This window comes from Lagopus leucura, unplaced genomic scaffold, assembly GCF_019238085.1.
Source record: "Lagopus leucura isolate 7727_CA_CO unplaced genomic scaffold, USGS_WTPT01 111-11_obj-0_obj, whole genome shotgun sequence".
NCBI classification, from domain to species: Eukaryota; Metazoa; Chordata; class Aves; order Galliformes; family Phasianidae; genus Lagopus; species Lagopus leucura.
Window position 1 is genome coordinate 51,875 of NW_024965463.1, and position 26,282 is coordinate 78,156.

Here is a 26,282-nt window from a genome sequence, read left to right on the forward strand (position 1 = left end):
CCCCCCCCCCCCCCCCCCCCCCCAGAAGAGCCAGTGGACAGACAGACAGAAAGGAACCCATGACAGCAAGCCTAAGCACTTGATCTTATTTTCTATAACTATATATTAAAACTATAACTATAATATTCTATAATATTAAAAAACATTGAAGTGATTTCACAGCTATTTGGGCATACCAACCACATTACTGTGTTAATTTGGAGGACCAAGGTTACCAAAATGAGAACAGATACAACCCCAAACCAGTTGGTTATACCATTGCTGTCACATTTCCAGATACCCCACTCTTGACAAGCTGTGAATGACTGCCTGGTACTCACTTCTGTGGGCTGAAGTTTGGCAACTTTTGCCACCAACATAGCAGAAGTGGCAGGAACCTTGAAATCCAGCACCCTCTTCATGCACCTGCAGACACTCTCGTGCAGCTTGAAGCAGAAGGTCAGGCAGAGCAACCATGAGCGAGCCTGCAGAGCTCTGGAGGACAGGAATAAATGAGAATTTATCTGCTGTTCAGAAGGAAAAAGAAAAAACAAATCTAACGATGCATCAATTAGCAACCCTTCCCTCAGATAGAATTAAGAAAAAGCTTCAGTTTGATGGGTGTAGAAACGCAGGACCCTTCTATCCATAGATTTCAATGCATGCACCTGAGCTAATCAAGCATAATCCCATGCAATCCCATAATACACATGGAAACAGGATGAAGATTGCTCTCCCGACAGAGAAGTACTTCTGTTACCTGGCACGTTCGCCATCCAAGATGCACAGCAGCATCTTCAGAAGCTTCACAATTACCTAAGAATGAAGAGAGAGAAATATTATACCACAGAAGGGCCTCTATGGTCTGGCTTCTCATTAACTGAGGAGGACGTAGTGAAAGAGGAAGCTTTCCAACGCCCTCATACAAATGAAACTGCTAAAATTGTGTTCCTGGATGTTAGATTCAACTTATAGGAGACAATTAATTCTCTGAACAGCCACACTTCTTACAATCTAGAGCCTTTAAGCTCATTGCTATCAAATGCAATAAGGAACCCCTCTTGTCTTCACACAAACATGTTTTCACAACAGGCAGGAGAACATCTCACATCAGCAGAACCTTGGGCAGCCCCAAGGACCACGCAGAAAACCAGCTTCAGGCAGCACAGAGGGATCCCAGCATGAGAGCATTTGCCACCAGTAACTAAGAGCAAACCCAGGTAAGCAGGTGCATCTCTCCTCTATTCCAGTGAGGCTTTTTGCTCATGCACACCCTCCCACTTTGCTTCACAGCAAATTGTCTTTAGCTAAGTTTTAAGCTCGCTGTGCTCCGATTCATTACCAACCACATTTCCTCCCCTCTACTCCTTGCCAGATGAAGCAACAAAGAGACAAACCTCAGACTTCCTGCACGAAGGGTCAGCATTCTGCAGTCTGTAAGAAACACCCTGAAGGGAAATCAGTATATCAACAGAGAACTCTTCAACAAATTCAGCAAGGTTCTCCGCGGGCAGCACACACATCCACGATTTGACCAGAGTCACATCCAATTCCATCAGGTATTTCTTCTCTTTCATGAGTTCCAGCAGGATCCCCCTGGATGGAAAGCAAAACAAAGTCTTTGTGTTCTCACAGTACAAAAGGCTGAAGGCTCATGGAGCCCAGAGAGCTCTCATCCTGACTCAAGCACTTCTCTCATTTGCAGCTGAAGATCAGTGAGAGACCCCAGGACCCAACCATTGAGCAACAGAGACGTTCAATAGAAATAAATTCCACGTGTTGCTCAACTCCTGCACCACGCACATCAAACTGCTGTAACTCACAGCAGGCAGAACCAATCCCACAAGATGCTCTGCAGCCTGCAGAATTAAGGGCTGGCTTATGGCTGAAAGATAACACAATGCACAGCTTCACTGCACACCATAGGCTTTGAGCAACCAATAGAAACCGTGTCTGTGTGTCCCAAATACCCACCATCAGCATGCTGCATCTCTTATTCTTTTTTAAATACAAGAGAAAGATAAAGAGATGAAGTAAAGCAGCCATCACCAACTGCAAGGTCAAGGCATTGTGTAAAACCAGTAGGTCTGGAGAACTCACACATCATGATTCTTCCTTGCTTCAACAAATGGAAGTCCTCCCAGCCCAGCCCAGCCATCTTCATCCATTACACAGCAGTCGTGTTGTGTAGGATCAGTACACAAGTGCAGAAGAGGAAGAATCCACACCCACTGGCCTACTTTGCCATCAATGCATCTCTGACACAAGTTCATCAGTTGAAGTTTCAACCTGAAAATACTGAAGCAAACAAAACAGTAGCAGAACAGCTTCTCACAGGAAGAAAAAACGCCTTTGTGAAGAAACAAAAGGAAAATAAAGAAAAAAGGCTACACCTCAACCTCACTATGGACCTTCAAATAACTTCTCGTAATTATTTTAGTTAAATCCTATTTTTCTTGAAGAGTATAAAGAGTTCAAGACTCATAACTGTAATTTCACCCTGCCCCAGCACAAACCCTACAGATAAGGGGTTAAGAAGTGCCAATGGCTCACCTACAAATCCCACATGAGCCCCCACAACTCAGTGAGGGATTGAGTGACAGAGATGCAGAGCCATAAAGATGAACACGCATTTTAGTGACAATTTCCAACCTCCTCAGGTTCAGGTTGGGCTGAAGCAGTGCCTCCAAAAGGAAGTTTGGTAGCTGCAGCTGTGCAAGCAAAGAACTACAGATTCAAGAGTGCCAGATAAGCAGTTAGAGAAGAGTCCAAGTCAGCCTTAAGAAAGAACTGACACAAACCATGTGCATGATGCACATCAGAGGAAACAAGAGCAATCCAGATATGGCATTTAAAGGCGTAAGCACGTGAGGATACTGATCAGAGTTTGTAAGGATAAACAGCAAAGAGATAAGGAACTGCTTGACAGAAAGTGATAACAAGATTCTAAATATAAAGAAAAAAACAACAGCTTGGATCCAGCAGGCTTCTGGAGAGGCAGTTGCAGAGAGGGAGGTCTTGTTTGGACAGAAGGAAAACATTTTTCACATCAGGAAATGGCACAGGAGTTGTGCCATCTTCATCCCTGGAGGTTTCCATATCCTGACTGCAACCCTGCCTGGATGTTAGCTGTATTTCTGAGTAGGAAGGTAGAACAGAAACATCCAGAAATCCCTTCAAATCTGGATTTTTCCGTGATTCTATGAAACTGAAGAGCTGGATCCCTTTCTGTTTTTATCACAGGGTGCTGCACTTGTTACCTATCGCACTGTAACAAAATAAGTCCTGTTAGTCACTGGACCAGCAACATACATACCTTACAACACCCACAAAGACCTCTATGGTCTGATGAAATTCATCCACTACGGCTTTATGCGACTTCCTCTCCAAGCACAAGAGGCCACACAGGCCAGCCAGATCCTCTTGGGATGCTGGCAGTTGGAACGAGTCGACCACAGTGAGCAGGGTGAGCCCCAGAGCTAGCTTACTTCTCACAATCACACTCTTCTGTGATTCTTCTGCACCCTCTGGAAGAAGGAAAGGGCGGGCTATTTTCCTGATATACTGCAGCATCAAATCATTCACCTAAGAGAAAGGAGGGAAGAAACAAACCAAGCAGAGCATTAGCCCCCCGAAAGTCAGTCTTGTTCTCTTGGAGCTATTTCCTTCTGTCACAGCTAGGATCCTTGATACTCCCTACACAACACAACCATGCTGACACCAGGACATAAGCAGCCGTAGCACAGACCATCATCACAGAACATCAAGGCAGCACTTGGTGCCTGTTCTATGCCCACCTCTGTGCTCCCAGGTCCCACTGTTCGATTACTGTGCGCCCTCCCACACCCAACAGAGCAGAGCTGGAGAGAGCCAAGGAAACAGAGCAGGGCTCCAAAGCAACGAGTGAACCAACAGTCTTACACCAAGGCTGCCCTTCCGTGCCCCAGCCTTAACGAGTGAGTAGGTTTGTTACCCAGTGGACTCAGACTTGGCTGTGGCAGTGAGAAGAGAAGGTTGTCCTCACCTACAGCCCACAAAAGCTACTCTGAAAGCACATCCAGAAGGTTTCATAATACTGCGATGCTGGGTGATGCACCACGCTACCAAAAATCAGCCTTTTGAAAGCAGGCAGGCATGAAATCTGTGTTATCAGCTGAGCGTGGGCAGCCAGGGAGAGCTGCTAGGCCAGCGTGCCATCTTGTGGCCTCTCCCCAGTAGCCAGCAGGAAAGAAGCTGCAGAAAGGACTACAGAAATCCTGTCTGATGGTTCTCCTAAGAGAATAGCTCTTAGGACAGGCAGAAGAAATTAACATCGAGAGGCAAAACCCACGTCATCTCTCTGCTTTTAGCAGTGTGAGATATATCCAGAACTGCAATTAATTGCAAAAGCTTAATGGAAAGTTCCCAAGGTGAACAGTGGCAGTCAGCAGGAAAGGATCCGTGGTGGTCATCATGCGAACCTTCCGACTGGAAAAGCAAAAATGAATCCAAACTCAAGAACAAAACCGAAGCTCTGCCACCAAATTGCCTTTTAGTATCCGTTAAAACAAATCACCTGCTGTGGTCCGAAGTCCAGCTCACTCCATTTCATATATATTCCGTCAAACACACACGGGTCCTTTGTAACAACATAAAATTGCTTTAGCTGGCAAAGGAAGTTCTTCATGTTGATGGAGCTCCAGGTTCCAAGAATGCTGAAGATATTTTCTAACATGATTTCTGCAGCTATTTTCTTCCCTTTCACAACATCTTTGTTCTTATTTTGAACAACATTCCACAAGCTTTTCATTATAGAAGGCTGTTTACACACAATGTCATCATACTGGTGCCATTCTGGAATAAACGAGAGACAAAAACACAGGAAAACAATTTGAGAGAAACATCATTTGCTCGTGCCTTGGTTTCTGTCAGCTGTTTGCAGGAGTACCAGCAGACCCATTAAATGCCCAGCTCCAGACACTGCTATTCCCCTTGGTGCTAGCAGAAGACCACAGAGCAGCACAACATGCAGATGCAGATAAGAAAAGCTCACCTCCGTTGTTGACCAACTCGCGGTCCACATATAAGCATCGATTCACAATATCTACCATTGGTTTCCTGTAAATAACTTCAAATTCTCCTTCACCACAAGAAATCCAGTATTTGTAAGGAATGCGCTCATTCACTTTTTTCATTGGGAGAATTGTATAGCCTTCAATGAGGTACCCGTGTTCGTTCAGAAGCCTAAACAGCACAGATACACAGCAGAGGTCAGGTGAAACATCAGCTGGCCCACATACCTCCCCCTCCACACATCACTCAGTTTTTAACAGGAATAGCAGTCATTTTTCCTCCCTGAAAAATTTTGCAGTACTTCAGTACGAAATTATTTTGCAGCAAAACCCACCCAGCCATGGACTGATAACCACAGCCTGTGTGTTAAAGCACCACGCTGCTTCCTGCCCTCCAGAGCCAAAGCACTCCCGTGTCCTCGTGACTCCGAGGGTACTTACCTGACACAGCTCATCTCACAAACTTTCTCCCACTTTCCACTGCCAGAAAAGCCTCCGGACATGACACACACTTTATCGTTGTCAGGATTTAGCTTGAAGTCTTTGGACAATATTGCATGGAAATACACCGTAACACCCACCCTGCAGTTCACAGAAGAGCAATAAAGGAAAGAACACAGAAATGATTTTCTCTTAATAGTGCGAGTCATGGTAAATGATAAAACAGCTCTGAGCTGCCAGTTTAATGGAGGCAAGACTCAGGGCTCAGTCAGCAGCTCACTAAAACTGAGGCTATGCAGCAGACCTAATGCAAAGCCCAGCGCAGAAAGGAAGAAGGGGCTCCTAAGGGAAGCACAAAATGCTCTGTTCACACCAAGCTGGGCTGCTGCATTGGTGAGACCACAGAAATATCTCGCTCAGACTCCCCTGGCAGGACTTTCATCACAAGCAATAGCTGGTGTCAGTTTTAAGATCAATTCTGTGTCCACAGAACCGCGATACACACGGAGCAAACCTTAGGACATCAATTCCTCCCCTGGCTTACCTCAAAGCACCCCTATAAGTGGGGAATGCTGGGGAGCAGCAGTGGTATCCTCACCTTTGTTTCTCCTTATCCACAGGTTTCTGGTTATTCTGTTGATGGTTTTCTTTGTTCTTGTCTGTTACAGAGGGAGCACTGTTCTTTCTAGCAACCTGAGGTCCGTTGTGTGAGGTCTGATTCGTCTTCTTCGTCTTCTCAGATGTTTCCTGAGCTCTCTCATTTGAGGTCTTTTTCTCCATTGTGTCTTTCTCCTGCATTAGAAGGACAAAACATCAAATGAAACAGAAAACCTTGCAAGTAGGTCTGCAGAAGCACACAGCATCTCTTCAGAGAGCAAGAGATACCCAGAAATCACAGCATGCCAGCTAGCTCTGCACTTCTGAAAACATTAATCCCTCACTGAGACAAAGGAGAACCTGCTGCTGCTTGGGGAAAACAGTGCACCAGTGGCAGAAAGAATTCAATCTGCAAGCATTTGCAGAAAGTCAGGGGGGTAAATCACAAATCTCCAGAGGATGGAGCATAAAGAAAATAAAAGACAACCAACAGCAGTTCACAGCTTATATGTCCTTTCCACCATTGGAGCACAGATGCATAAAAAGCATGAAGATGCCCAAGCCAATGGAGGTACTGGAGAACACAGCCAGAGTAACTGAGCAACCACTCAAAGAACTGCTGGAACTGACACACAGAAAAGCAAAGACTCGAGAGGAATTTTATTGTGTTCCCTGCTTTCTCCCCGTATTCCCAGCCTTACCATCTTCAGCTTTACTGACAGCACGAGAGAATCACAGTGGAAAAAGGACAAACACTTTCCAACACAACCAAATACTCACTGGAGCTTTCACTCACACACTTACCTTGGAAGGACAGCTCACTTTCTGGCTGTTCTCTTGTTTACCCTCCTCAGTCTTTGAGCTTTTGGACACAACAGGCGTCTTTGCACCTTGACTTGGACGTTCAGCACAAGAATTTGCAGGCTTACTTTTAGGCACTTCAGTATCAGGGGAAATCCCAGAGGAAACATCTGTTTTCTCTCCCATTGAAGCTGGTTTCTGTTTGCCATCCAAAAACTGGGAATCTTGTCCGGATTCTGAAGCCTGGCCAGCATCAGATGCAGCACTCCTCTCTTTCACACCACTCCTGACTTCATGCTGTGTTGTGCTCCCACCTCTCACCTTCTCTTTCAGGGCTGCAGAGCTGGGAGATGGAGCAGCCCCAGTATCCGTGCTGTTATCCTTCAATGGGTTCATCACAGCCACGCTGCTGTGGCTGCCTCTTGAGACCACTTCCAGACCTTCAGCTTCCCTTCCCAAGCAGCCCACAGCGCTGTCACTTTCCTGCACACCTCCGCCATCACCAGCAATGAAGTCAGCACTCTGTTTGGCTGCTTCACTGCTTGAGGTCTGGATTTCCTGTGAAACAAGGCGTTCATCAGACAAGTCTGCAGTTGGAGCTGGTGCTGTGCTTCCAGGAGGCAGAGAGTCCTGCTCCCCGTGGCCAGAAGGACTGTTCTTTGCTTTATTCCTCTTTCTATCCTGCAATTTAAGAAGAGAAAAAAAAGATGTAAGAAAATGCTAGTTAACTCATCACTGAAAAGAAACTCATTGTCACCTCTTCTACTGCAGCTAGCACAGGTGGCCCAGAGAGGTTATGGATGCCCCATCCCTGGAGGTTCAAGGCCAGATCGGATGGGGCCCTGGGCAGCCTGGTCTGGTATTAAATGGGGAAGTCAGTCAGCGGCCCTGCCTGTGGCAGAGGGTTGGAGATTTGTGATTCTTGAGGTCCCTTCCAACCCTGGCCATTCTGTGATTTCTGCTACACTGGGCTGTGGGAGAATGCCCATGAAGAAAAAGGACAAGACCAGCTACAGCCTTATATATTAGGAGAAACACAACTGACTTCTGAGAAATCTGTATTTTCAATGTTCAAAACTTCCTAAGCAGGAATGCAGAGCAGTCGTGAGCATAATGCCCGCTAACAAGATCAGAGCAGTTGCTAAGCTGGATTTGGTACTTTCACCCTCAGTGTAGCAAAGAGGGAAGCAGTGCTGGTCAGTATATCAGCTGTCTGCATATTGCAACACAGCGTCAGCAGACACATTTCCAGTTTGCTTAGGAACACCGCCAGTGGTATTCAGTATCACACTGACAAAGAACTTTACCTTTCTCTTTGATTTTTGGGAAGAAGCATCTGCCACGTGCTGAGGATCAGTCTCTGAGGCATCACATAAAGCTGTTACTTCCTCCTGCAGCGATGCTCCTCCCTCCTCTTCTCCCTTCCCTTCAGTAGCAGAAAACAACTCAGCTGCAGTGCGTTCAGACGTGGTCTCTGAGGCACTGCTCAGAACTGCTGTGCCTTCCTGCAGTGTTCCTCCCGCCTCCTCTGTTCCAGTGGTGGAAGGAGGCCCAGCAGCACCTCTGTGCCTTGGTTCTCCTCCAGGCTCTGGGCCTGTATCGGGGTCAGGAATGAGATTCACATCTCCTATTTCTGCAACAGCGAGAATGGTCATTGTTAAATTAGAGGCTGTAATGTGATCGAAAGAGTAGCATTGACAGCGTAGTAGCAAAGTCCTAGGCTGCAGCAGGTGAGGATATGCTCAAATACAGCAGCCACGAGCACAGAAACAAAGGAAAGAATCTGCTTACCCTTGGAAAGCCTCGGGTACGCAGGGATCTCCAGTGAGATACCCTCAACTCCACTACCAACCCTAAAATGAGGGCAAGGAAGGGGTGGATCCTGGCTCCAGCCCTTCTGGTCACTCAGGTTCATTGCATACACCTGAGCTCCCCTGGGTTGGCCCTGCCTTCCCACTAAGTGCTCCATCACTGCTTTTTGTTAATCACTTAGCATTTCTGCTACATGATTCAGGGATGAAAACAATTCTCAGCAGCTGGTGAGCAAGCAGGGTCAGTTACTGATTGAACGCAGCACTGGAAGGCACAAGAGTAGCTTTGTTCCCCATCCAGCAGCCACCGCTATCGATGACAACACCCTCCTTCCATAGCAGCCCCTCTCCAAAGCTCCAGCAATCAGCAGAAGAATAAGATAAGAAATCCCTGCGTTGGGGCACTGATCCATTTCCACCAAAGCTCCAGCTAACGCACTACTGGTGGAGCAAGAGGCACTGCGAGCCTCAACTGCCTGCCAAAAGGCTCGAGGCTCTTTGGGATGTGTGCTGACAGCACGGCTGCCATTTCTCAGCTTTCTTTACCTCCTGGTGAGTGGCTTTGTGACCTGCACCACACAGAGGAGAGCAGCACCCAGCAAGGAATACGAAGTTCTCTTTTCACCCAAACTTAAAACCTTTGGTGAAATGGCAGCTCAGATCTAAATAAAGCACCAGCACCGTGTCCAATCCGCCCCTCTTGAAGCTCTCAGCCCACTTCACCCTGCAGCCCCCTACCTGCAGCCTGGTCCCCTGTACCAGCAGTGGGCTGAGCCCCACACTGAGCACAGCTTGCCCCAACCCCAGGGATGTGCAGACTTGTGGGGCACTCCATGCTCTGCAGGAAGCTGTGTGAGAGAGAAAAACACATGTCAGTGTGAAGTAAGGATCTTTGTCGTATGACCCTTCTCACAGCCCAGTGTTTATGTTTGGGAATCAATTTGGGCCACGAGCACAGCGTGCACCCATCACCCTCAGCCTTGCAGCCAGCAACGAGGGCAGGAGATCACAGCTACACAGGAATAAAGAAGGATAAGCGGCTCTGCGCAAAAGCCTGTTAATATTACACGCGTATGGGAACGCAGAGAAGGTCCAGGGTCATACTCAGGGCCGACTGCCCGCACACAAGGGCGGAGGACCGAGCGGTACCGGCAGGGTCCAAAGCTCGGTAGCGGCAGCCTCGTCCCAAGCACCGCCCGCACCTGCGCCCCGCGGTGAAGGTGGAGCGAGGCTGTGGGCGCGGCCTATATGCAAATATACCCATCGCCCCGCCCACTCATTCGCAGATAGGCGCTCGCTCGTTCCCTCCCTCTCTGATATGCAAACGAAGGGGAAGGATGGGCCAATGGCGTGGCGAAGGGCGGGCAGAATGCTAATGAGTTCCGTTAGGTGAGGTGGGGGGACAGGAAGGCGTGGCTGCCTGCGGGGTCCGGCCCGTGACGAAACGGGGGCAGCGGGACCGGGGGTGCTGCCAAAGGAACCGGGAGCGGGACGTCGGGGGAGGGCGGGTAGCACCGCGAAGAACAGAGGGGAAGATGGAGGAGCTGGGGGCCGGGACACCGGACCCGCGGGGAGGGGATACCGGAGTGCTGTAAAGGGGGATGCCCCATGGAGGGGAGCGGCGAGGAGGTGCCGGTACGGCCGGGGTGCACCGTGGGGAGAACCGGGATGACCCATGGGCTGAGCAGTTCCGGGTGTACCGGGAGGAGCGGGTTGCCCGGGGGGTCGCCGAGCACCGCGGTCGTGTATCGGATCGTCCCGCTACCATAGCACAGCTCCGAGAGCTGCCCCACCCGCGGAACCCACCGGCAGCACTCACCGACGGCACCGAGACCCGCAGCCCGAGCGCTCTGCTACCGCCGCCCCCGGAGAAGTTTCGTTTTTCCACGGAGCCACCAAGTTTCCCCCGCGGAACGTCACCGCCGCCGCCCCCCAGGCCGTTCCCGACCAATCCACGCCACGCGGGGGGAGGCGGGGGGGAACACGGGGCGGCTCCGGACACCTCCTCCGGGTCGGCTTCCGCCACTCCCGTGTCGGCTGATGGCTGCGGACCGGGCCGGGAGTCCCGGGCAGAGCTTTAATGGAGTGGCGCGGAGCCTCTTTTGCCGCTCTTGTTCCACTCAGACCACCAAACCCACCCCGCTTTTCCCATCTCGGAGTCTTCGCAATAAACATCCCCCTCGAAGTCCCGCAGACCCCAATCCAACCGCGTGCGCTCTCTCCCCGACTCAGCGCTGCTCCCGCGATTCCCGGGACCGCTGTCCCGTCCGGGCTGGGGTCCTTTCTCCGGGGCCACTGCTGTGTCCCCTCCCGGCCCTCCGTGCGGAGCTGCGAGGGGCAGCTGGAGCCGGGTGTGCTCACCTCACCTGTGGGCATGGACGGGCGGACGGATGCACGGACGGACGGACGGACGGACGTGAGCCGCTCAGCGCCCTCCCGGCGCTGCTGCCTCCACCGCGATATCACCGCGATGTCACCGCGATGTCACCCCGCCCTTCGACTGATGGCAGCCGTGCGGAGTGCGGGAGCTGAGCAGTGGGCAGCAGAGCGACTTTCGCTTTCATTTCCTTATGCTGCGCTCAACCGTACCAAGAAACTGTAGATCGATTTCTCCTTCCCGCACGTCAGCTTTCTCCAGAGCAAGATAAAGATGTGCTGAGACAGGAACTGGAGTTCCTGTTTCCTTGTATCCCCTGATGGGGGTCAGCCAACTGCTTCCCTACACAGGGCAGAACCCAGCTCACGGGTGGGACCCCCCGACAGAGCCTGGTAGAAGACCCCATAGAGCAGAGGGATAGCTAAGGAGCATGTAACAGAGGCTTTAATTTCCTGGCAGTGTGAGCTGAAGTGCGGCCTTGAGCTGCAGGGCAGCTCCGACGTCCTTGAAATGTGCATCTGTGTGTCAGAACCCAAAGATTTTACAGTTCTCTGAAGTGTATCGGAGTAAGAAAAGCCTCCAGAAATAAAACATCTGATTTTAAAAAGCAGTTTCTTCCAGGATGGGGCCAATCTTGAGGGAGTGACTTTATCCCAGAGTCCATCGGGTCGCTGCTCTGTCCCCACATCTCTCCCCCAAGCACTGCCTGCCCTTGCAGGCACGGGATGTGCAGCCTCTGGGGCCATTGGGAGCAGCTCTTGAGGCACAGAGTGAGCCCCACACCGCAGCTCTGCTTCACTGGATAAGCCCTGCAGGCAGCAGTGAGCTCTCATCGGTGCTGTCAATGTAGGCTGTCCTGCTGACCCCCAGCTCCGCTTCGCTACAGCGTGCTGAGTGAGGAAGGGGGAAAAGCAGGGTTAAGCCAGGGCTCAGCCTCACTCCCCCAGCTCCCTGAGAGCCATAAGAGCATCTCATGGCAGCCTCACCTGCCTCCTCCCAGCTGAGAAAATGTTGGAATCCCTCCAAGTCTGCGGCCAGCAGGGCTCGGAGAACTGGGTCCTGAGGGCAGAGAAACGGGCTGGGGAGCTCTGTGCCAGGAGCCCCTCTGGGCAGGGCAGGGAAGCACATGTGCTGTGCGGGGGACGCAGCCCTTCCTCACCACCCCACAGTGTGGCTCAAGAGGCTGCAGCCACCACGTCTCTGAGACGAGGATGCTACCAAGAGAGGCAGCCACACGGTTGTGCTTTGCACATGGGCTGCTGCAAGCCAAGGGCTCACCCTGGAGCAAGGAAGGCTGAGTCACCTGCACCAACCCTTCCTGGTACGTGTGAACCAGCATGGTGCTGGCAGGGCTGGGGCTTTGCATGGCTGCCCATGTACCTGCAGGCTGCAGAACACCAGCGAGATGCCGTGCTTGTGCAGGTCCTGCAGCACCTCAGCCAGCCCCACCACTGCCGTGTAGTCGATGCTGCTGACATGGTGGCAATCCAGGATGACAGAGCACGGTGGGGACGCTGCTGGGAGAACGCATGGTCATTTTCCATGATCAGTACAGGTGCCCCAGGGGACACAGCCCTGCGGATCAGGCAGCCCAAAGCTGTGTTTGGTCATAGCTACAAGGCTCAGCTCCCCCAGAAGTGATCTGGGAAGCATTGGGGGTCCCCATTTCCATCTGATGGCTGAGAAGCACCATACCCGCCAGTGCTTGGTCACGGATGATGTCCTGGAGGTGGTCAGCAGCAGGGAAGTGCAGGCTGCTCCCCGGCTGTACGACCAGCACACCTTGCTCCAACACCTGCACGGGACCCATGGGGCTGAGTCACAGTGGGCTGAGGGCTGGGGTCTGCCCTGAGCCAGGAAATGGCCCACGTGACAATGTGAGCCAGTGTCCTTCCTGCTGGGTGAGCACACCCCCATCCTCACAGGAATTCCTCTCCTGCACACACCCAAGGTACAAGGAAGCAATGCCTCACTCTCCTGTCCCTAGTTCCTTGGGTTCCTCCTGTGCTTTTGCTCCTTGGAACAAGACCCTGGGCTGTGCTGACAGCTGGCTGGGGACATGGGACAAGGCAGGAGCAGGACAGGGCCCTGCACCATTCCCTGCTGCTCTCAGGGAGCCAGCGAGAGCCCAAGCAGGGTGTAAGCCCACCTTGATCGGGGGTCTGGCCACGGAGTAGAGCAGGATGATGCCTGAGACCAGCACGCCAGCCATGATGCCATACTGCACCTCCCAGAAGCAGAGCAGAAATGTCACACAGAGGGGGATGAGGTCCAGCCCTGCAAAATAGACAGCCTCAGGCTTGGCTGTGCCTCATCTTCCAGCCACCAGAACCTCAGTGTCAAGTTGGTAACCAGCAGTGGATAAGCAGAGGGAAGCACAGCAGAAAATAGATAAGGTAATGCAGTACTCTGATGCTCCATAACCCAATTCTGGTCCCACAGGGAAGGTGGAATGGTTTTAAACTAAAAGAGGAAAGAATTAGGTCAGATGCAAGGAGGAAATTCTTTAGCCAGAGGTGATGAGGCCCTGGCACTGCTGCCCAGAGAAGCAGTGTACGTGCTCCATCCCTGGAGGTACCCAAGGCCATGGATGGTCCCTGGGCAGCCTGAGCTGGTGGCAGGCAGTTAACCCATGGCAGGCGGTGGGCCTGAGGGGGGTTCTGAGGTTCCTTCCAACCCAACCATGCTCTGATTCTATGACCCAAGGGCAGAACAACTGAGGAGGAAACAGTCACTGGGTCAGCAAAAGGAGAAACCCCCAGCCATGGACATGCAACCCCTGGGAAGGGCTCAGGCATTTCTGGGGCCAGGGCTAAACACCCCATCTCACCCAGTCTGGGCATCACCCACCCCACTTGTGCCCTCACTCTTAACCCTCCAGAGTGTCCTGAAGATCCTGGCATCAAACATGGGGACCACAGCAGAGATGATGACGGCCGCCAGCGCTGCTTTAGGGATGTAGCAGAAGAGCGAGGTGAGGTAGGCCAGGGACAGCAGTACCAGGGTGCCTGTGGAACAGCAGCGGTGCCTCAGCCATGCCCCCCCATGTACTGGGGCTCTCCGAGGCCAGGAGCAGCAAGGTGAGAGGCAATACCTGTGACGAGCCCTCCCATGGGGGTGCAGACCCCTGTCTGTGCATTCACTGCTGTCCTGAAACACAGAGCCACACGCTGCCCCTTCTGCTGCCTGCACAGCCCCTGGGCAGGTCCCACTGGGGGCTGCTGGCAAACCTGGTGCCCCCCACCCACTGTGGGACTTGGGGGGCAAAGCAGCTGTGTGATGTGCCCGCCTTGCTGCCAGCTGGGGGCTGGGGCATGGGAACCACCAGCACCACACGGGCTCTGCCTGAGGTCTCTGTGCAACCCCCCAGGATGAGCCCCACCATACACCCACCGGCCAAAGCTTCCTGTGATGGGATACGAGGAGAAGAAGGAGCCCAGGATGTTGGCAGTGCCTGCAGTCAGGAAGGAGAGGGGCTGTGGGTGCACAACTCGATCTGTGTCACCGCTGCCACCTCCTCTGCTCCAGATGGGCCCATCCATCCCTACAAGCCCCACAGCCTTACCCATGGCCAGCAGCTCTTGATTGGCATCGATCCTGTAATCATTCTGTGAAGCTGCAAGGAGAGAAGCACAGCCCAGAGCGCTCAGCACACAGCCCCCATGGGAACTGCAAGGTCCCCTCAGCCCCCAACCCCTCACAGGGCCCCCTCCAGCCGTACCAAACGCTTTGGCAATGGCGACAGTCTCCAGCACACCCACCAGGGGGACCACGGCCAGCCCAGCCCCCATGTCCTGCAGAGGAGGATGGGGAGCATCAGAACAGAGGAGCAAGCCCCGAGGTGCCAACAAAGCAGCCCCAGAGCCCGGCACCCACCTGCACCATCCTGCCAAAAGGCACAGTGCCATTGGGAACAGCCTTGGAGAAGGGTGGTGGATGGAACGGGGGGAGCCCACAGGGAACACTGCCGGTGAGCGTCAGCGGTTGGGAGCCGCTCACCTGGAAGGAGTATGCCACCAGGCCAGCAGCCAGCACCACCAGGGCATTGCGTGCTGCGGGAGAGAACAGCCCTGAAAACCTGGGGCAAAGAGGGGAATCCAGGCTACGAGGTCCTGGGAGAGCAGGGGGCAGGGAGCAACGCACCTGTGGCACAGCTCTGGATGAGCAGGATGCTGGCCCTGGTAGCCAGTGGCTCCGTGCTGGCAGCGGGGTGCAGGCGGCTCTTCATGGCCCTCAGCCCAGCCAGTGCAGCCAGGCAGGACAGTCCCAGAACGGCATCCCCAACCCTGCAATGGGATGTGTCAGGGCTGCTGCCTTGCAGGGACGCTGTGGCACCACCAGCAAAATGAATCACCAGCAAAACTCATCGCATCGCTGTAGGGGAAGGAGAGCGTCTGCCCCCCACACCGCTTGTGGGCTCTTTGGGGACAGGGAAGAAGGATGCCAGCAGTAGGCAGGATTCGTGCAGCCAGACCCACCACCTCCCCTCCCCACAGCAATGAGGTGTGTTCACCTGGGAGCTCCTCTCTTGGGCCACCAAAAACTGGGGGAGGACTTGTGACAGATGCACGGCCCCAAGGATGTGCTTTTGGGCTGGCAAAATCCTAACAGGGAGCAGAGAACAGGAGTTCGCCCTGTGCCCCCTCTTTAGGAGCCCATGTGCATCCCTATCTTCGAATTTCCAGAAAAACTGGGGAGTGTAGAGAACAGGCTCTCAAGTCACAGTACTGGGCATGGACTGAGAAACAGTCCAAGGGGTGACCAGAGGCGTGTAGTGAAGCAGCAAAGCCTGAGAGCAGCAAGGGTGCAGGGACGGTGCTGACCTGGTCTCCCCGATCCTCCTCAGCGTTTCATACACCTGCAGGAAAAACTGCCGAGGGATCCCCTGCAGCCCCAGGATGTTCTGTGCAGAAAGACAACCTCATGCAAGCCCAGCACACAATGGCCAGCCTGGGGCACTGCAGGCTGGGACAGCTCAGGGCAACTTCCCTGAGTTCCAACACATAGTGAGGACAGACCTCCTGGGCTGCCCCAGGGATGTTCTGGTTCTCTTTCAGCCCCAAGCCCTGAGAGGCCTCCATCCCAGGCAGCCCCTGCCAGACCCATCCCCTGCTTCCTTGCACAATCTCACACTGTGGCCCCGAGCCTGATTTTGGTTAACCACAAAGGAAGCATTGCAGCTCCAGAAGAGCCAGAGTGCTGCCCACTGCTGAGCAGCCAGCACGGCTCCAGGAGAGGGGGGCAGAGCTGAGCCCCTACCTTGACCTGGTTGAAGCTAATGGTGATGGAAGCAGCTGACGTAAAGCCCTTAATGACTGGGCAGGAAACAAAGTCCAGGAGGAAACCTGCATGGGATGAGTGACACAGATTGCTTTGCTGGCACTGAAGGGGAGAAAGGGGTGCACGCAAAGCTGTGACAAGTGACAGCAGCACAACTCCAGCATCTCAGAGAGCACAGGGGAGGGAGCGACTGCAGGACACATCTCTAGAACACGAACACACAGCACAGGCATCTCACCGAGGTGCAGGAGCCCCATGGCCAGCTGGATGCAGCCAGACAGGAAGGCGAGCAGCACAGCATAGGCAGGGTCATGGAAGGCGTAGGACGAGACAAGCAGGGACATGATGGCAGTGGGGCCCAACGTCACATCCTTGGCGGTGCCCAGGAGGCAGTACACAAAGCAGCCCACGAAGGAAGAGTAGAGGCCGTACTGCACGGGGACACAGAGCACTCAGATTGGATACAAGGAAGAAGTTTTAACGCTACAGGCAGTGAGGCAGTGGCACAGGTTGCCCAGAGAGGCAGTGGTGCCCCATCCCTGCAGACAGCCAAGGGCAGGGATGGGCTGTGAGCACTGATGGAGCTGTGGGTGTCCCTGCTCAGGGCAGGGGTGGCACCAGATGGCCTTTAGGGTCCCTTCCAGCTCCAACCATCCTGTGATGGTATGATTCTATGCCACCTGTGCATGCACCCAGCCCTACCCGACCCTCCCAGCCGTCCCACTCTGCTCTGCCTGCTCCAACCCGCGGGTCCCCACGGGCAGGGCCGAAGGCAGCCCGGGGCTGTGCCACCCACCTGCACGGGCAGCCCGGCCACCTCGGCGTACGCCAGCGCCTGCGGCACGACCGTGAGCCCCACGGTAACGCCGGCGATCAGGTCGAGCCGCAGGCAGGACAGCGAGTAGCGCGGCAGCCAGCCGAGCACGGGCAGCCTCCGCAGCACCGCCCGCTGCCACCAGCGCTGCCCGGGCTCCCGCGGGCCCCACATGGCTCAGTTTGGGCTCACGGCATCCTCGGGGGCCGCTCCGCCCGCGGGCCGCCCCGCTCCTCCCGCCGCTCCCGACAGCTTCGGGCGCACAAACACCCGCAGCGCTGCATCCGGCGGGCGGCTCCGCCTGGGACGGATGTGATCCGTTCCGGCCGGCTCATGTGACTGGAGCAGAAGGAGGAGCTGCGGCCCCCGAGCCCTGCCGGTGTCGGTGTCGGTGCCGGGGCCGGGGCCGGTGTCGGTGCCATGCGGGTTTGGGCGCTGCCGCTGCTGCTGGGCGCGCTCCGGCTCGACGGAGCCCTCGCCCGCAACGTGCTGCTCCTGCTGGGTGAGCGCCCGGGGAACGCGGCTGTGCTGCGGGATGACCGTGAGCTTCTCACTGCCCACCGCCGGTTCTGCTGCCCGCAGGGTTCGGCCGGGCCGGGCTCACCCCGTGCCGCAGGGCTCACCCCGCGCTCCTGTCCCCGCAGCGGACGACGGCGGCTTCGAGAGCGGTGCCTACAACAACTCGGCCATCCGGACGCCCAACCTGGACGCGCTGGCACGGCGCAGTCTGCTCTTCCAGAACGCTTTCACGTCCGTCAGCAGCTGCTCGCCGAGCCGGGCCAGCGTGCTGACCGGGCTGCCCCAGGTGGGCATCCCCTGCCCGGCACTGCAGCCATGCTGTGCTGTTCTGGAGGTCAGCACGCTGGGCATCGTCCCACCGCGTGGCCTCCCCCCGTCTGCAGCACCAGAATGGGATGTACGGGCTGCACCAGAGCGTGCACCACTTCAACTCCTTCGACGCCGTGCGCAGCCTGCCGTGGCTGCTCCGCCAGGCAAACATCCGCACAGGTGGGGACCCGGCACAGGGAGGGAATCAATGACTGCAGCCCTGCGTGGTGCCGGGTTTATGCCCCTGCTCTGCTCCCTCCCCGGCCTCCGTACTGCTTCCACTTCTGTTCTCCTGCTGCTTTCTGGCTCCCAGCCTCATGCCAGACCCACACCTCCCCCCCATTTGCTCGCTGCTCCAGTGCTGGTGCATGCTGTGACCAGAGCAGAGCAGTCCCAGGCAGGTCCCATTTTCTGACCACACATAGAAGTGCCTCTGTATACAGCAGCAAGGACTGGGGCATCATTTGTGATAGAGCAGAATCCCTGCACCAGCCCTGGGGCAGGAGGGGCCGAGAGTGCCCTGCCTCTCTCCTCTTGGCACAGCACACATCTGTGTTTCTATAGGGATCATTGGGAAGAAGCATGTTGGGCCTGAGGCTGTGTACCCCTTCGACTTTGCCTACACGGAAGAAAACAGTTCGGTGCTGCAGGTGGGGAGGAACATCACCCGCATCAAAGTGCTGGTCCGGCACTTCCTGCAGAGCCAGGACGCGAGGTGGGATGGGGCCCTGTGTGCCTTGGAGCCCTGAGCACCTTGCAGGGGGGACACAGAAGGCTGTGACTGGGGGGGGCAATGGGGCACACAGGTTATCCCCAGCTCCACTGCCTCCCCCCTCTCCAGGCCTTTCTTCCTCTATGTTGCTTTCCATGACCCACACCGCTGCGGGCATTCCCAGCCCCAGTATGGAGCCTTTTGTGAGAAATTTGGCAATGGAGAGAGTGGCATGGGCTGGATCCCTGACTGGAAACCACAGCTCTACCACCCAGAGGATGTGCAGGTAGGGGCCATGGGGTTGCACAACAGCCACCAGCCATGGTGTGCCGATGCCACCCCTCCCATGGCCCCACACACCACTTCCCCTTTCTCCATGTAGGTCCCTCGCTTTGTTCCAGACACACCAGCTGCCCGGGCAGACTTGGCAGCTCAGTACACCACCATCGGACGCATGGACCAAGGTAAGGGGTGTGGGAGCAGGCTGGTGCCTGCACACAGAGCTCTGTCCTGCAGCTGCCCAGCTCTGCCTGCTGCCCACAGGGATCGGGCTGGTGCTGGAGGAGCTGCGGCGTGCTGGCGTCCTCAACAGCACGCTGGTGATCTACACCTCTGACAACGGCATCCCCTTCCCCGGCGGCAGGACCAACCTCTACTGGTCAGGCACAGCTGAGCCCCTGCTGCTCTCCTCCCCGGAGCACCCCGGGCGCTGGGGCCAGGTCAGCTCAGCCTTTGCCAGCCTCCTGGGTAAGTGCTGTCTGTGAGGAGGGAGCGGAGCTGTGCCAGTTCTCTCCTGCACTGCATCTCTGTGCTGCAGTCACCCCAGCATAGGTGGGATAAGCACGGGTGACCCTCTCGGGTTGAGCTTGCTCCCATAGGTGCCACCTTCTCACCTTCTCTTTCCCTGCAGATCTCACACCGACCATTCTGGACTGGTTCTCCATCCCCTACCCTTCGTACAGCATCTTTGGCACAAAGCGGGTGCAGCTGACGGGTAAATCTCTCCTGCCAGCGCTGCAGTCAGAGCAGCCCTGGGCCACCGCCTTCAGCAGCCAAAGCCACCACGAGGCCACCATGTACTACCCCATGCGTGCCATCCAGCACCGCCAGTTCCGCCTCATCCACAACCTCAACTACAAGATGCCCTTCCCCATTGACCAGGACTTCTACGTCTCACCCACATTTCAAGACCTGTTGAACCGCACCAGGGCCGGGCAGCCCACGCACTGGAACAAGACCTTGCACCAGTATTACTACCGGGACCGCTGGGAGCTCTTTGACTGCAGCCAGGACCCCACTGAGAGCCACAACCTGGCCTCTGACCCACGCTATGCTGCCGTCTTCCAGATGCTGCGTGCGCAGCTGCTGAAGTGGCAGTGGGACACGGGGGACCCCTGGGTGTGCGCCCCTGATGCTGTCCTGGAGGAGAAGCTGAGCCCGCAGTGCCAGCCGCTGCACAACGAGCTGTGAGCTGCTCCACCAGCACTGCCTGGCCTGCAGCACGAGGATCCTCGTGGCTCTGCTCAGACTGAGAAGCTGTAAAGCCAAACTGATGCTCAATAAAGCTTCTGGTGGAGAGCTGTGTGGTGTAGCTGGGGCTCAGCTGTCCCTCTGCAGCTCACTGGGAAGCAGCCAGCAGCCACTGGTGGGCACACAGAAGTGGTGTAGTTCTCATTTTGGCACAGTGCACACAGCATGCAGAACTGCTGTGGTGTGCATGCTCTGGGGCTGCCCTGATTGTCACCCCTGTGACACCCTCAGGTGCAGGGAGGGGACAGGGGCAACCACTAGGCACCCTTCTATTCTTTGTGGGGCCGGGCTGTGATTAAACCCCACAGCTCAGCACAGCTCCGGAGTTCCTAAATGCTGGGGATGGAGCCAGGGTGCCCCAACCAAGGGGAGGGCTGAGAGCTGATGGTAGGACAGGCTGGGACTGAGCCCAATGGCTACAGCAACACGAACTGCTGGGAGCAAACAACCACTCTTTATTCACAGCATTTCTCCCCAGGCCCCCACCCTACTCCCAGCCCTCGTGGAAAAGCTCCAGACTGCATCCCACACCCAGCACACACCAACCACCACAGTCCAGTGTGCAGAAAGGACTCTCCCACATCCATCCCAAAACCACAACCAGGAGAATCCCCACAGTCCCCGACAGGTGCCAGGTTTCTCACACTGACAGGTTGCTGTATCAGAAGGCACTTGGGTCTTTTTTTTTCCCCATTCTGTCGATGAGTTTTTCCCCATCCCCTCAAGTTCTGCAGGCCTGCTTGTGCCAGCCCCGTTCTTACACCTCCTGTGAGTTCATTTCAGCACAAATATGCCAGGCTCAGCAGCTACAACACATGGGAAAGAGGCAACACTGCTTCAGAAGGGATGGACAGATTCAAAGCACAATGGCACAGTGACACCTGGGACAATCACCTGCTCAGGACCAAGCGACCACAAACTGCTCCCACATCGGCAGCGACACGGAGACACGCAGCACCTGGGGAGGCAAAAGCAGAGTCAGCCCCATCCCACGGGCCCAGGGCTCCCCCAGGAGGAGCAGCACTCGCCTGGGTGTCACTGCGGTATGAGAAGTCCTCCACGGGGATGCCATTGGCCAGGACTCGCTGTGGAGCACTGGGGACGCCCAGCACGGTGACGTCCTCCAGCAGGATCCCATCCAGGTGGCCGCCAGCCCGCAAGATCTGGCTAAGCACGGCACCCTGTGGAAACAGGGAAGGTCATCCAATGCCCCTGGGGCCCCCCAAGCACCCCCTCCTTGCCCCAGCCAGCACCGCTGGCACCGCATTGCGAGCAGCTCGAGGGGATGCAGTGATGGCGGGGCTCACCCTGGGGACCTCGGTATGATGTGGGTGCATCAGTGCCCTCCTCCCAACTCCCAGCCCCATCCCATGCTCACACGTGCAGCCAGGAAGAGGATCTCAGTGCAGTCCCCCTTCTCGAAGCTCTGCCAGCTCTCCCCATCGTCCCAGTACAGCTCTCCACGGGCAAAGCCGTCCGGTGTCAAGGCCACCACCACGGTCATCCCCTTCTTGCGGGACTCAACTGTGTTCAGTCCGGGCTTCTGGGGGTGCAGGGTCAGACCCAGGCCCTGCCCCAACCCCACACACAGCCATGGAGTGGCCGGGTCCCATTGTCATTGGGGTGTCACACAGAGAACTCACCTGCAGGGGCAGGATATGCCCTGCTCGGATGTGCACGTTAATGGTGTCCAGTGGTGCTGCTAAAAGGATCCATTGCCCTTTGCTGTGGATGGTTGAGTCCTAAATAAGAAAAAGAAGAAAGGCTGCATCCTGGGGATCAACGCATCCACGGGGATCCCAGCAGAGCATCAAAGCCCTCAGACTGCCACGAGGGATGGAAGTGTCACAGCTCTGGGGACAGCTCACAGGTCATATGTTGGGGTGAGATGGAGAAAGACACACACTGTCCCACAGCCAGCACTTACCCCCGTGAAGCTGTACCACGTCCCAGCTGGGAAATAGCCACTGACTTTGGTCTGTCCCTGCTCCAGCACCGGTGTGATCAGCAGCCCTGCGCCCCACAGCAGCTGGCGGTCCACGCTCCACGTGTTGGGGTCTGTGGGGAACCTGGGGAGGAGTGAAGGGGCAGCACCACAGCAAAGCCCATCCTGCACCCACTGCCCCACGCCCAGCACCTGGCACTCACTCAAGGAACAGTGGCCGTGCCACCGTGTCCCCAGCCACGTGTGCCCGGTGGAAGAGGGTGTAAAGGTGGGGCAGGAGGGAGTAGCGGAGGCGGAGGGCCCTCCTCATGGCATCCTGTGCAGCCAGGCCAAAGGCATAGGGCTCCTGTGGCTGTGAGAAGCAGGAGCTCAGACAGTGCATGGATGCGCGCATGCAGCGATGGATGGGGACAGGGCCCTCGACCCCATGCTCACTCGGTTCCCGTGGTCATTGTGGTTCCTCATGAAGGGGTAGAAGGCACCCAGCTGGGTCCAGCGCACGCACAGCTCCTCGGATGTGTCGCCCGCAAAGCCACAGATGTCAGCACCCACCAGCGGAACCCCGAGGAGGTTGAAGAGCAGCACCTCTGCGGGATGCACAGCGATGGCACAGCGGCACAGGGATGGCTGCACAGCCCCAAAGGGAAAAAGGGGACGAGGCCCCGCAGCCCACCTGGCACAGAGCGGGCCAGCTGCTCCCAGCTGCTCTCCACATCCCCTGTCCAGTGCCCTGCATAATGGCCGTGTCCCGCAAACGTGGAGCGCGAGATGACGAAGGGCCGCGTGCCCCGCACCCTGAGCAGTGCACTGCAGGGAGAGACCGGGGCTGAGCCCTGTGCTGGGGGCACGGCAGCTGTGCTGCAAACCAACCCCCCTCCTGCTCCCTGCATCCCCAACCAAATCTGAGCCCACACTTCCACCCCAATGGCACCAGCATCTCCAGCTCCCACCCGGTGGGCTGACACTTACTTGTGGGAGGCGATGGCCTCGGTCAGCCCATACAGGCTGTGCAGGTTGTAGTGGGAGGAGAGGTGCTGCTGGCTGGAGGCGCAGATGGTGCCTGCCTGCAGGCGGCCCCCAAACACACCTGCACAGAGAGGTGAGGGTGAGCTGGGGGCTGCCAACAGAGCACTGCCCACAGCAGCACCCCCAGCGCTGCTCACCTGGCACGTATGGGGGCTTCTCCAGGCTGCTGTCAGGGCAGCCATCCTGGGAGCCCTCCACAAAATTGGATGGCTCGTTCATGTCCTGGGGAAGGCAAGGAGGAGCCCTCACTGCTGGGGAAGTAGGGAGCAGGGAAGGTGGGGAAGGAGCTGGGAGTTGCATTGGCCACTCACAATCCACATGCCATCGAATGGCACCTGCTGGTGGAAGTCCTTCACCATGTCGTGCCACCACTCGTGTGTCTCAGGGTTGGTGAAGTCTGGGAAAGCCGTGGGGCCTGGCCACACCTGCAGGAGGGTCAGTGATGGGCAGAACCCCAGAACCCCAGAACCCTGGCATCCCTTGGTCCCCCCTGGGTGCTCCCCTCCATCTCACCACTCCCCACAGCCCCCACACGGCCCCACGCTCCAGGACGGAGCTGTGCCCCTCACACCTTCCCAATAAGTGGCTGCCCCGTGGCGTTGCGGATGAACACTCCTCTCTTCAGTCCATCGTCGTAGGGCCGATAGGTGCCAGGCGGCCCCGAGCTGCTGATGCCAGGATCCTGCAAGGCACAAAGCCACAGCATCACCAGCAAGGACAGGGAACGGCTCCCAGCCCCACTCCTGTATGAGATTTTGTAAAACCCAGGAGAGCAGAGGGCGAGGATGTGGCCATGGTGATTAGAATCACAGAGTAATTAAGGTTGGAAAAGATCTCTAAGATCCCCAAACTCAACCCTAACCCATCCCACTGACCATTTGTCCCCAAGTGCCACATTTCCACAATTCTGGAACACCTCCAGGGCTGGTAACCCCCCCACTCCGCTGGGCAGCTGTGCCAACGCATCACCGCTCTTTTGGAGATTAAAAGTTTCCTAATGCCAACCCATAATAGTCGTGCTCCAGGCCCCTCACAGCTCCACTGCCCCTCTCTGGACACACTCCAAGGCCTCGATGCCTTTCTTGTAGTGAAGAACCCAAAGCTGAGTGCAGCACTCACCACTGACTCACTGCGTTCAATTGGCCGATGATGGAGCAGTGATCAAAGGCTACTAAGAATCATCCGACCCCACCTCATGATTTATCATAAATGTATGAATAAACCCCAGACTGCCACTAAACCGAAGCCGTGTAGGACTCAACCGATGAGGTGAGCAGGCCACGTCCCTCACCACGATCATGACATAGTGCAATCCACGCTGATGGAAGTCGTGCACCATGTCGGGGTAATCCCTGAAGGTTTCCTTGTTGTAGGTAAAGTCCCTCTTTGCATCCATGTAATCCAGGTCGTTCCACTGCACGTCCTGCAGGGCAGCGCTCAGTGAGGAGCAGCCCCACATGGTGCCCACAGCCACCCCACATCCATTGCCACGTACCAGGGGGAAGCGCCAAGCTGACATGTTGGCTGCAGCCTGCCGGGTGGTGGCAGAGGAGGAATAACCCCAGCGGCACAAGTGGAAGCCCAAGGCCCAGTATGGGGGCATGAAGGGGAACCCTGCGGGGCAGGAGAGTGGCTGCTAGCAGGGGTGGTGACATGCTGTGAGCACCTGAACCCCACTGCCATGCTGTGCCATCCTACCAACAACATCCAGGTACTGCCGCACCACATTCTGGGGATCTGGGCCCAAGAAGACATAGAAGTCCAGGATGCCTCCTGTTGTGCGCCAGGTCAGGGCTGGGCTGGGCTGCAGGAGCACATCTGGGGGTGCAGGCAGTGGTTAGTGCAGGGTCAGTCCCGGTGTGGCCACGTGCCTGGCAGCACTCACCCATGGCATTGCTGTTCAGCAGGAAGACACCATGCGCAGAGCCACCGTCCTCCAGCACCAGGTAGAAGGGATGGGAACCATAAAGATTGACCTGGGGCTGGAGCAGAGCTCAGGTGAGACCCCAGTGCCCGCCCAACCCCTCGCCAACCCCATCACCCCTCAGCCCCATCTGTACCGCGGGTGCCATGTCTCGGTTCCACAGCGTGACCCTGGTCCAGGCCGTGTCGAGGATGAGAGGGGACAGGCGCTCCCCCAGCCCAGAAATGAAACGGGAGGGCAGAGAGGTGGAGATCTGCAGGAACTGGTCCGCAAAGAACAGCGGAGCGACGCTGGTGTTGAGCCTGCGGGGAGGAGCGGGGAGTGCAGCCAAGGCACGGCACGGGGCACGACCGGGGCTCGATACTTACAGGACCTGCACTTACAGGACCTGCCCGCCGGGCTGCCGGAACACGACGATGCCGAACGGGTCCTGGCGGAGCTGCACCCCGTACAGCGCATCGGCCGCACGGATGCTCACCCGCGGCTTGGCCATGGGCACCTCGTAGCGCTGCCGCGCCGGATCGCGGAGCTGCGGGAAAGAGGGGCTCAGCGGGGCCGGCGGAACGGGAAGGAAAGGAGGGGATGGGGGAGCACCGGGCGCACCGTGAAGCGCAGGCGGCTCTCGGTCTCCAGCGCCACGTCCAGCCGCAACGTGCCCACGTCCGCGGGCAGAAAGCTGGGCACCACGCGGCGGAGCCGGGCCGCGTAGCCGCCGGCCGTGGCCGTCACGTTGTCCGCCCGGTAGCTGCGGTAGCCGCGGGGGAAGAAGCACCAGGGAGGGCCGCCGTCGCCGGGGCCGGACGGAGCGTAGCAGCAGCCCCGCGCCTCGCAGCCCGCCCGCGCCAGCAGCCGCTCGGGGCCGCAGTCGAAGCGTTCGTCCGGTGGCACCGCGCAGGCGGAATCCGCGGAGCTGCGGGCGGAGGGGAGCGAGCGGAGCAGCAGCGCCAGCAGCAGCGCCCGCCGCCCCGCCATGGCCTCGGCTCCGCTCCTTCCGGGCTCCGCTTTCCCTTCCCGGTGTGCGCGGCGCCGCCTCCCGCTCCCGCCGAGGCACCGCAGCTCCGCACCGCAGCCCGCAACCCCCCGGAGCGCTGGGGCTGAGCGCCGCCTGAATGCACGGAACAGATGAACCCGTGTCGGAAAATAGAAGGCACGAAACGGATGAAGCA

The 26,282-nt window shown here is 56.6% G+C and overlaps 4 protein-coding genes across 7 annotated transcripts in view; 1 reads left to right on the forward strand and 3 right to left on the reverse strand.

The window, feature by feature from the left end:
* Positions 1-11,096, reverse strand: part of RNF213 (ring finger protein 213) — a 48,565-nt gene extending 37,469 nt beyond the window's left edge. For 2 of the 3 annotated variants that reach the window (XM_042892596.1, XM_042892594.1), the window contains exons 1-13: positions 10,500-10,571; positions 9,419-9,528; positions 8,177-8,502; positions 6,873-7,550; positions 6,070-6,263; positions 5,472-5,612; positions 5,012-5,202; positions 4,535-4,812; positions 3,296-3,564; positions 2,080-2,277; positions 1,377-1,575; positions 740-795; positions 321-474 (exon numbers count right to left, since the gene is read on the reverse strand). In XM_042892596.1, the coding sequence (XP_042748530.1) occupies positions 321-474; positions 740-795; positions 1,377-1,575; positions 2,080-2,277; positions 3,296-3,564; positions 4,535-4,812; positions 5,012-5,202; positions 5,472-5,612; positions 6,070-6,263; positions 6,873-7,550; positions 8,177-8,502; positions 9,419-9,515 (2,781 nt within the window). In that variant the 5' untranslated portion in view covers positions 9,516-9,528; positions 10,500-10,571. Of the gene's footprint in view, positions 1-320; positions 475-739; positions 796-1,376; positions 1,576-2,079; positions 2,278-3,295; positions 3,565-4,534; positions 4,813-5,011; positions 5,203-5,471; positions 5,613-6,069; positions 6,264-6,872; positions 7,551-8,176; positions 8,503-9,418; positions 9,529-10,499; positions 10,572-11,046 lie in introns of those variants that run through there. The other variant, XM_042892595.1, reaches the window with a different exon arrangement.
* Positions 11,097-11,762: 666 nt separating this feature from the next.
* On the reverse strand, positions 11,763-17,340 carry SLC26A11 (solute carrier family 26 member 11). Of its 2 annotated transcripts, none has more exons than XM_042892610.1 (16): positions 17,134-17,340; positions 16,576-16,768; positions 16,317-16,402; positions 15,881-15,960; positions 15,201-15,343; positions 14,934-15,109; positions 14,779-14,851; positions 14,623-14,673; positions 14,451-14,511; positions 14,152-14,207; positions 13,925-14,065; positions 13,207-13,334; positions 12,753-12,852; positions 12,438-12,571; positions 12,044-12,116; positions 11,763-11,947 (listed from the first exon to the last, which is right to left on the reverse strand). In XM_042892610.1, exons 1-16 carry the CDS (start codon positions 17,323-17,325, stop codon positions 11,853-11,855), a joined length of 1,782 nt encoding a protein of 593 aa, XP_042748544.1. In that variant the 5' UTR covers positions 17,326-17,340; the 3' UTR covers positions 11,763-11,852. The 2 variants fall into 2 exon arrangements, with proteins under 2 accessions (XP_042748544.1, XP_042748543.1); XM_042892609.1 differs by having other exon boundaries at positions 12,438-12,574.
* On the forward strand, positions 17,288-20,269 carry SGSH (N-sulfoglucosamine sulfohydrolase). Its single transcript, XM_042892611.1, is given in 10 exon segments — positions 17,288-17,407; positions 17,409-17,501; positions 17,503-17,653; positions 17,796-17,956; positions 18,054-18,159; positions 18,544-18,694; positions 18,821-18,977; positions 19,074-19,155; positions 19,235-19,438; positions 19,602-20,269. Coding segments are annotated over 10 exon segments (1,749 nt in total). The 5' UTR covers positions 17,288-17,323; the 3' UTR covers positions 20,162-20,269.
* A 406-nt stretch (positions 20,270-20,675) lies between these two features.
* Positions 20,676-26,088, reverse strand: GAA (alpha glucosidase). Its single transcript, XM_042892597.1, has 20 exons — positions 25,720-26,088; positions 25,500-25,645; positions 25,253-25,418; positions 25,078-25,174; positions 24,891-25,010; positions 24,688-24,806; positions 24,484-24,615; positions 23,764-23,874; positions 23,504-23,617; positions 23,330-23,414; positions 23,136-23,253; positions 22,840-22,973; positions 22,602-22,753; positions 22,370-22,518; positions 22,149-22,290; positions 21,865-21,963; positions 21,600-21,764; positions 21,250-21,402; positions 21,116-21,179; positions 20,676-21,027 (listed from the first exon to the last, which is right to left on the reverse strand). The coding sequence occupies exons 1-19, from the start codon at positions 26,086-26,088 to the stop codon at positions 21,120-21,122; spliced, it is 2,631 nt and encodes an 876-aa protein (XP_042748531.1). The 3' UTR covers positions 20,676-21,027; positions 21,116-21,119.
* Between the last annotated feature and the right edge of the window lie 194 nt (positions 26,089-26,282).